General features: G+C 39.2%; 1 protein-coding gene across 1 annotated transcript; it reads left to right on the top strand.

Moving 5' to 3' along the window:
- The first annotated feature begins 1,684 nt into the window (after positions 1-1,684).
- KRT20 (keratin 20) lies at positions 1,685-9,581 on the top strand. The gene is made up of 8 exons (XM_046677157.1): positions 1,685-2,092; positions 4,031-4,113; positions 5,446-5,602; positions 5,936-6,097; positions 6,231-6,356; positions 7,295-7,515; positions 8,262-8,299; positions 8,824-9,581. Exons 1-8 carry the CDS (start codon positions 1,685-1,687, stop codon positions 8,919-8,921), a joined length of 1,293 nt encoding a protein of 430 aa, XP_046533113.1. The 3' UTR covers positions 8,922-9,581.
- Positions 9,582-10,275: the final 694 nt, after the last annotated feature.

Below are 10,275 nucleotides of genomic sequence, written 5' to 3'. Positions count from 1 at the left end.
ATATATTGTCTAGTCTTAGAACGTTAGAATTAGGAAAAATCTTCAAAATCACCTATCCACCACTCACCTAAATTCACTTAATTCACTTCCCCAAATTACATCTCCAAATGTTATAAATGTTTCATTTCTGCTTTACATATTCAAGGTTTTGTGTTTGTATAAAATATTTTAATAGTCTTATGAAATATAATCTCTAAACAAGGATAAACTTAAAAGCCAAAAAGAAAGCATAAAACAGAGATTCGGAAGACCATTGTTCTTATGCAAATCAAAACTACAATGAGATATCACCTCACATCTGTTTGAATGGCTATCATCAAAAAGACAAGAGGTAACAAACGCTGGTGAGGATGTGGAGAAAAGGGAACCCTGCTGCACTGTTGGTGGGAATGCAAATTGGTGAGGCCACTACGGAAAACAGTATGGAGGTTCCTCAAAGAATTAAAAATAGAACTACCATATGACCCAGCAATCCCACTCTGGGTATATAGCTAAAGGACACGAAATCACTATCTCGAAGAGATATCTGCTCTCCCATGTTCGCTGCAGCATTATTCACAATATCCAAGGCATGGGAACAACCTAAGTGTCCATCAACAGATGAATAGATAAAGAAGGCGTTTTACACACAATCATGTGCTAGGTAATGAAGTTTCAGTCAACAATGGGCCACCTATACAATGGTGGTCCCATAAGATTAGTACCACATAGCCTTAGGTGTATAGCAGATCGTACCATCTGGGTTTGTGTAAATACACTCTCTGATGTGCACACAATGACAAAATTGCCTAATGACACATTTCTCAGAACGTATTCCCATCAAGTGACACATGACTGTATATACATATATAATGAAATATTATTCCGTCATAAAAAAGAAGGAAATTCTGCCATTTGCAACAACTTAGAGGGAACTTTAGGGCATTTTGCTAAGTGAAATAAGCCAGAGAGAAAAAGACAAATACTGCATGGTATCACTTATGTGTGGAATCTTAAAAAAAAAAAAAAGTCAAACTCATAGAAACAGTGGTTTCCAGGGGCTAGGGGTGGGGGAAATAGGGAGAAATTGGTAAAAGGATACACACTTCCGGCTATAAGATGAATAAGGTCTGAGGGTCTAATTTCAACATGGTGACTATAGTTGAAAACACTGTATTGTACAATTGAAGTTTACTAACAGAATAGAACTTAAATGTTCTCGCCAAAAAGAGAAAGATAAATAAAAAAAGAAATTTTTTAAACGTTCTTTATTGCCAGTGTGACTTACCATTATGTACCCACATCTGTCTCTTTAGGAACCTAAATTATTCATAGATCACGAATATTCTTTATGTGTATATTAGAATGAAAAAAATCTGCCAAGGCAGGGGCAAGGGCTAAAAGAATACACCTTCCTGTTTCCTTTTGTTAACTCTGTTTGAAAAAAGAAATCACCCCTGAGAAAAGCTTCTAAGAAATGCCTCTAGTGGTAATTTCTGGAATGGAATTAAACAGATCGCTGTACAAAGAGGGAAAAAAAAAAAGCAAAGCAGGATGGACTGTGGTGTCAACTCTTAGGTGAGAGGTCAACAGAGGAGGAGTTTCTTTCCTGTGAACTCTATAAAAGGTCAGCTCATCCACCACCGAGAGACAGACTCTGCTCCATCCATCCTGAGGCTGCAGCTGCTCCCTCCTAGAATCCCCAATGGATTTCACTGGCAGAAGCCTCCACAGAAGCGTGAGTTCCTCCTCGCGGGGCCCTGCACTCAGCGTAAGCAGCTCCATGTATAGACTGGGCGGCACGCAGCACCTCCGGGTTGCACCCAGCGTCTATGGAGGGGCTGGAGGCCACGGCACTCGCATCTCGACCTCCCGCCACGTAGTGAGCTATGGGGGCGATCTCTCCGGAGGGGACCTGCTTGTCGGCAATGAGAAGATGGCCATGCAGAACCTAAATGACCGCCTAGCAAGCTACCTAGAAAAAGTGCGCTCCCTGGAGCAGTCCAACTTGAACCTCGAAGTGCAGATCAGGCAGTGGTACGAAACCAACGCGCCTAGCGCCAGTCGGGACTACAGTGCGTATTACAAACAAATCGAAGACCTGCGAAATCAGGTGAGGGATGATGCCTGTGTTTTCTACTCCACTGTTTAGCTGCATGGTCTATCAGGAGGGCATATACACTAGCTGGTCCAAATGGACATTGTAAAGCAAATTAGGCTGAAATGCTACATCTATAAAAATGGTATATTCTATCATCTACCCGTAGTGCAGGAGTACCTGACCACATAACAGGATGATTTGTAAGTCATACTTTTTAAAAATTTTTTAAATCTAATTAGATACAAAATATGAAAATTTTATCCTCCAGTCTTAGAATCTGTATTTTTGTCACAGTTTACCAAGTCAGGCTAAGTGGATAGTAAACATTTTTTCTGAAAAGAGCTAAAATTTTTTAATGCGATAATGCTTTTTTCAATGTCTTCCTCTTGTTCCCAACAAGGGTTTCAAAACTTGATGTTTTATGTAGATGTTATAATACAAGTATTAGAATAGTGGAACACAGATTTCAATGATGAAGTGATTCAGGGAGAAAATGGGCGGAAGGGGTTTAGGTCTTAATGGTCTTAAAAATCCAGGGATTTTTACATGTCCTGTTCAATAACCTGATCGTCATCACCAAGCAGTTCAGAAACCACTGCTACAGTAATAAAATGTTCTATTACCCCAATTCAAATTTATTGCAATCATATCAGAACCTGCTCCTGTGTCATCCAAGAAAGGTGGGGTTCTCTGTTTCATCAATCATGGAATAAAAGAAGACTTCGTTCCTAATTGAAAATTTCAGATATGACACCAAGCACTTTCTCTGCTTTAAAATTCTTATCTAATCAAGAAAAGTGTCCCTTTCGTTTTCATTTCTATTTTAGCTTTCATATTCCTTTAGAGCAAAAGCCACTAACTTACCAGCAAGGCTCTTTTTCTTTCATTGTATTGGACATCAGTTTGATTTAATTCAGATGCCACAGGGAGTTACGCTGGGGTTTCAGGAACTATGGGGATCCGAGGCAAAGGTGTTTAAATTGCCCTTTCTGCCAACAGGTCATTCTTCTCAGATTCCCACTAAAAAATTCAAAATCAGCCAACCATTCTCGCCTACCTGTCTCATAATTCATGTCTCTGAAGCTATTGTGGATCATCCCAAACACATAGGCACAGCCATCTGTTCCATTTATCTGGGAAGATTCAGTACATGAAGGAAGGCAGCTCTCTCCAGAACTGGATCTGCTGAAAGACATAGGTCATTGTAACGTGCTCTACAAGCAGACTTCTGATCCACATGCATCTTAGAGAATTCGCCCATTAGGAAACTGCTTCTGAAGATCAGGGGCTTATTTATCCTGATGGCTCCAGTGCCCAGGACAACTCCCACCACATAGCAAGTGCCCATTCATTCAGCCAGTATTTAGTAGACACTAACCAGGTGCTGGCACCATGCTGGCACTGGAGAATATGGTGGTGAACATAATGTGATTTAGGGGGAAACAGGCATGGAAAAAGGCAACATTTATCCCATGCAGAGGGAAAATGCCAGCATGGAGGGCTGTGTAGGGCAATGAGAGCACAGGCAGTTCATCCAGTTCTGTTTTGAGGAAATCAGTGAAGGATTCCTGGAAGCAAAGATGTCTAAGCTGAGACATGGAGGAGGAGGAGGAGGAGAAGGTGTTCACCAAGTGAGAGAGGCTCAGAGGTGTGTTCTGAGCAGGAACATCAAAGGCAGGGCACTCAGTAAGGTTGATGGCTCCAATTGAATTAAATTCTCCTTTTGTAAAGTCACAAGAAAGCTGACCAAACCCTGGGGACTAGAGTTGCATTTTAAGAATCTGTTATGTTAAATACCCATATCATTATTTTTCCTTTCTATTTTCACGTGGAAATTCTTGAAATGAACATCATCTTTGATGTAATAGTGGCTGTATCTGAGGATAAACTCAATCATTTTAGGCTCCTATCAAATTGAAAAAGTCATTTTTTTTCTCATGTATTTTCCAGATTAAAGATGCTCAACTGAAAAATGCCCGATGTGTCCTACAAATTGATAATGCAAAACTGGCTGCTGAAGACTTCAGACTGAAGTAGGTTCTTTAACACCATGGTAGAACTTCCTGAAAAGAAATTCTTCTTAGTAATCCTTCATGACACTCGGCTTTACATATGATTGTTGGTAAAGGAGCTACCATTAAATATTTTCAGAATCTTGGAATTTAAAGAGTGTTAGAAGCTATCTGGTCTAGCCCAGCACTCAGGGCTGGACTTCTCTCTCCCGCAATCCTAAAATCTTGTCACCCCGTGTGTAACTGAACACTGCCAGTAACTACTACTGTTTTCCTTGCTGTGGTCTAGTTGCTAGAACTTTCTTTTTTAGTAACCTGGCATCTACCTTTTCACCCACTGAACCTAATTCTGTCCTTTGAAGTAATAACAAAACAGTTTACAAGCCCTTCTGCGTAAGCGCCCTTCTGTTACCCAAAGGGGCCGTCTATCTACCCTTAGCGATTCTCCAAGTGAGCCATCCGTGTTCCTTCAAGTGCCTACAAGTGTATGACTTAAGTTCCAGCGGTGACTCTGGATGCTTTCTAATTTGCCAGAGTTTTACAGTACGGTCTAGCCAACCAAAGAACTAGGACTATGATCAAAGCAGTTCAAATTGTGTTCACTCTCTTGTAGTCATTTCATGCTACATGTGATCAGAGCTGTTGCTCATAAACTGCTTCTACGCTAGGGCTTCCTCATTATTGTGCAATGCATCAGCACTAAAAAGTCTTTTGTGATTCAGAAGTTTAGCATTTTAACACTACAAGGAATCAAAGAGAAGGAAATGGGAAAGTAGATCTGAAGGTTAAAGCAGTAAGTGTTCATTAATTTCAATTTTGCTAGGTCAGAATCTGAGTGTTCCATTGCATTATCATTTTTTAAAGTGTGCTACTATAATAAAAATGGGAGTATATGAGATTATAGAGGAGAAGGCATGAATTTTTAAGATAGTTCACTTTGGATGCATCTGTTTACAAAATACTAAAAATAAATTGATCGTGTGCATTCATTAAGTAGCTCCAACTAGCCATCATTTAATATCAATAATGAAAACACTTTGACAACACACTAATTAAAGCAAAACACTTTTTTATTTCCTTTAAAATATATTCTAGAATTTAGGAACTTTTAGGAGTTATTTTAGATTGCTTTGTTACCAATCACGCCAAATCACAGAGATTATATTATGGAGCAAATTATCTGATTCCAAGGTTCTCATAAATATTTTTGGAATGTATAAAGGGGGATACAATCATGTACTGAAATTGATCTCCCTGTATACCACATAAACTCCATCTCATTATATTAAGATTATCGCTTCTATAATGGCTTCAGAAGAACTGAATTATCTCTGCACACTAATTAATCCACAGGTATGAGACTGAGAGAGGGATTCGCCTAACAGTGGAAGCTGATCTCCAAGGCCTCCATAGGGTCCTGGATGATCTAACTCTACGTAAAACAGACTTGGAGATTCAAATCGAAGAATTAAAGAAAGACCTGATTCTCCTCCAAAAAGAACATCAGGAGGTGAGAAAATATTCAGAAGTGGTATTGGGCATGATAAAATGGCTCTGATAAGAACAAGGAGGAGAAAGAGGAGGAGGAGGAAGGGTGGATGGCGGAGGTGATGGTGAAGAAGATGACGACAATAATGATGTAAGCCCTAACTTCTTTTCCTAAAGTTGCTGTCAGGGTTAATGACTTAGAGCAATATTTGGACTATAATAAGCCCTATCTAAGTTTATTATTTTCTTTCTTTTTCTACTCGGTCCCAATTGAAGAAGACTTATTTTGTTTTTTCTGCCCAGCCTCATCTGAGAATGTGCTTCAGACTATAATCAGGGATTTTCTCTCTCGTAGGAAGTGAACAGCCTACGCAGACAGCTGGGCAACACTGTCAGTGTAGAGGTGGATGCTGCTCCGGGCCTGAACCTCAGCGCCATCATGGATGAAATGAGGCAGAAGTATGAAGCCATGGCCCAGGAGAACCTTCGGAAGGCTAAAGAGCAGTTTGAGCTACAGGTAAGAGCATAATTCTAAAGGGTAAGTAAATGTGAAGAAGCCGTCCTACAAAAAAGAGAGGACTCATTTTCTTCCTTCCTTCCTTCCTTTCTTTCCTTCCTTATTTATTTTTTCATTTTTGGAACGTGTCTAGATTGAAACTCTGCATCAAGAAGTCATCGGGAGCTCTAAAGAGTTGAAAGAAACTGAGGGTCGCATAAAGGAGCTGAGACGCACCTACCAGAACCTGGAGATAGACCTCCAGTCCTATCTCAGTAAGGTAGAGCACATCTAACTTCCAACTCACAATGTAGTGTGTGTTTACTAAGTGCCCAGGTTGGGAACTCTGGAAATGCAAAGACCTACAAGAAATAACCCCTCCCCCTGCAGAACTGGCAGGGAAACAGGCCAAACAATGGATTATAATTAAAAGACAGAAAGAAATTAAGGAAAAGGGCAATGTACTGCAAGGATGCAGAGGAAAAAGCAGATATGGAGACTTCACAGGGAAAAGTGGCATTTAAACTAGATTTGAAAACTTGAGATGAATTTTTAAGCTGGAGAAAAGGGGTAAAGACCTTCCAGGCTAAGCAAATCAGTCAGCTCATGATAAATTATGCTGTCATAACAACTCTAAAATCATAGTGCTTTAAAACAACAACACTACATCCATTATGGGTTGGCTGCAGCTCTGCTCCAATAACATTTCTGCTCCATGAGATAAGGCTAAAGGAGTAGATCCTAGCTGGGACATGCCATGCTGTCACAGAAAGAAAAGAGCAATGGCCAGACCATGTGATAGCTCTTAAAGCTTCTCCTCAGAAAAGGCGTTTGTCAGGTTCACCTGCATTTCGTTAGCCAAAGAAAGCCACATGACCAAACCTGGTGTCAAAGGGATGAGGAAATCTACTCCTCCACTTGGAGGGGCACCACAAATTGCAGGGGAGGGAAGCAAATATTGAGAACAATAATACAATGCCACAGTAAGAAAACAGTGAGCCCAGTGCTAAAAACAAATAAACAAAAACCCCAAGAGCTAGTGATCCTAGCTAGCTGCCTGAGGTTGCCTAGATAGAAAGAGTAGGAGATAAAGCTAGAAATATGCATGATGCCTACAATAACTAGCTGCAGAAATTCTTCTGAAAAGAAATTAAAATTGAGTCACCTCTTAAATCAAGTCCTCAAATAAGAAACATCCACTTTTTCTTGTGCTCATAGAAAGACTCTTTGGAGCGTACACTAGCAGAGACCAAAGCTCGTTATGGTGACAAGTTGGCCACCATCCAGGCACAGCTAAGCACCCTAGAGTTCCAGCTGATGCAGATTCGGACTGATGCAGAACGCCAGAACAACGAATACAGTATTCTCCTTGACATAAAGACCCGGCTTGAGCAGGAAATTGCAACATACCGCCGCCTTCTGGAAGGAGAAGATGTAATGTAAGGCTCTTAGAATCAGGGGATATGTGTCAATGTCTATATGTTGTGCTATTTTAACGTTTCCACATTAAACCCTGTCACTTATTCCCCAGCACCAGTGCAATGCCTAGCACAAAAGCAACGACACGCACACACACCCCAACAACAACAACAACAAAACAAAAATATACCAAAACTTTTTGGTATACTTATGCACACCCCCAAAAATACCAAGTACAGCCTTAGTACTTGAGGTCGTGTCATAGGACTGAGTTAGAGATGGTTATACAGATGATACAGATTATGCTTATGTTAATTTTTCTGATTAATACAAAGTCAAAAGCACAATAATTTTTTTAAATTCTCACTGAGAGGTCATGAATTCAACAGGCCGCAGAGGCCTGCGGGAACCAGTCTGAGACTCCTCAGGGCAGCAGTGGCAACTGTCTTCCAATACCACATCCAAGAAAGTCAGCAAGAGAACAAGAGTTAAATTTCCATTGTAATTGTGTTTATTTTAATTACAGAAACTTCTAGCCTACATTAGAGGAGTCGCTTCTGAAGCTATGTATCTTTCAAGTTAAAAAGTAAGGCGCTCAAGTTTGAAGTAGTAAGCATTATAAAGGGGAAAAAAATATAAACCATGGCATTAACACACACATCACTCAGACTTTGTTTTGAAACAAAAAAGGTGAGACAATGCTTCACTTTCAAAATGGCAATAACACTTTTTTCTGTTTTTCTTTTCTTAAAAAAAAAAAAAACAGAATTGCAGATTACCGGTCAAGCCACCTGGAGGAGAGAGGTAAGTGTTCTAATTTTGACACATTTCCTGTAAGACTGAATGCTCACTCCGTAGCTTACCACTTCTTATCTACCGCTGGTGAAAAGTACAGGGAGACCAGCTCTCAAGTGAGTGGATATTACCATAGGGATTCTGAAAATCAGGCACGTCAGATAAAGACACCTCCATGTGGGGAATTGTCACACTCCCTGTGACAGGGTGATTTTCTTGGCCCATACTATTGCTGTCCTGAGACATTCTGAGATCGTGAAAAGGAAAAATAAGATGAAAGTTGCAGTTTGCTTAATTCAATATTGTCTATTTCTCTTTGGGGTGGGAAGAGTAGAAAATGTTTAAATTGGGGGAGAGTGGCACATTTTCTGCATTTATTTATAAAACAAACTTAAGACCATTTAAGAAAGAGAATAGGTTTAACTTTTTCTAAAAGAAAATACATACAAAATAATAATAATTTAAAGTTGAATATTATAAACCAGCAGAGTCATGTGTCTGAATTAACATTTTATGTTTAAATCTAAATTCAGATATAAAGAAAACCAGGAAGATCAAGACAGTAGTGCAAGAAGTAGTGGACGGCAAGGTCGTGTCTTCTGAAGTCAAAGAGGTGGAAGAAAACATATAAAGAGCTGCCAGAAGGAGATGCTGCTGAAGCTTTGAAAGAAATGTAGCTATAAATTTTGCTCCCTACAAGAAAGTGGCCATCAGAAAGTACTATTAATGCTTTGTAGTGTTCGAGGAGTGGGGGGAAAGCCCATTTATCAGTCTCTGTAATTGAATATGAATTTTACTCAGGGGAGTTGCAAATTGCCTGTAAAAATGAAATCCAATGAGCACTAGGATATTTAAAACATCATTACTGCCATCTTTATCTCGAAGCACATTAATTACAAGCTATAGACAACCTAATATCAATTCATTAATGTTCCTGAAAATTACAGCACATTTCAATTATACTAAATTTCACAAAGCAGAGGAGTCTATGCAAATTGCAAATAAACCTCTCTCGCTAATTTTTCCTGCTTCTGAGTTGTAAACTCTCCTCTCAGGGACCCCTGGATAATGGAGCCATTTCTTGATTCGTTTCATTGAATTTTCAGTATCGGTACCATTCTGCTAGCTTTGAGCTATATCTGCTTTTTTTTTCATTGTCTCCATTGCCTTTTAAAACTCAACTCCACTCTTTGAATAATTTGAGAGTCAAATTCCAATCATAAATTCTGAGCAGAAGAAGAATGAAGAACATTATGCTTGAAATGGGAGTAGATTGAAAGCAAAATTAGTAAAACCTTCCTCACAGCAGAATGCTTCTCCTTATGATAATAAACTGCATAAATCATTGGGTGGTCTCCTTTTTTTATGTGGTGAACATATTATAAAGTGTTTCTCACTATTTTTTTAATAACAAGTTTAATGAGATATAATTCACACACCATAAAATTCATCTTTGTAAAGTGTACACATAAGCGGTCTTTAGTACATTCACAGATTTGTGCAACCATCACCACTATCTAATTTTAGAGCATTTCATTACCCCAAAAGAAACCACATTAGTAGTCACCCCCATTCCCCTTCCCCCCCAGCCCCCAACAACCACTGATCCACTTCCTCTTTCTATGGATTTGCCTAGTCTGGACATTTCATGTAAATGAAATCATACAATGTATTCTTTTGTACACAAATGTTCATGGTAGAATTATTAATAATAGTCCAAAAGTGAAAACAACTCAAATATCTATCAATTGATGAATGGATAAACAAAATGTCATATCCGTACAATAGAATGTTGTTTGGCAATAAAAAGGAACGAAGTACCGACGCATGCTGCAACGTGGATGAACCTTGAAAACATTACGCCAAGTAAAAGAAACCGGATACAAATAGATGCATATTGTAGTCTCACGTTTTTTGCATTTTATTGAGCAACAACTGCCTTGCAAATGTTCACAGGAAAGATAAATTTACCTTCCATTATTGTA

The sequence above is a fragment of the Equus quagga genome, chromosome 11 (assembly GCF_021613505.1).
Source record: "Equus quagga isolate Etosha38 chromosome 11, UCLA_HA_Equagga_1.0, whole genome shotgun sequence".
NCBI lineage: Eukaryota > Metazoa > Chordata > Mammalia > Perissodactyla > Equidae > Equus > Equus quagga.
The sequence above is the reverse complement of the archived record's forward strand: the minus strand, read 5'-3'. Positions and strand labels throughout refer to the sequence as shown.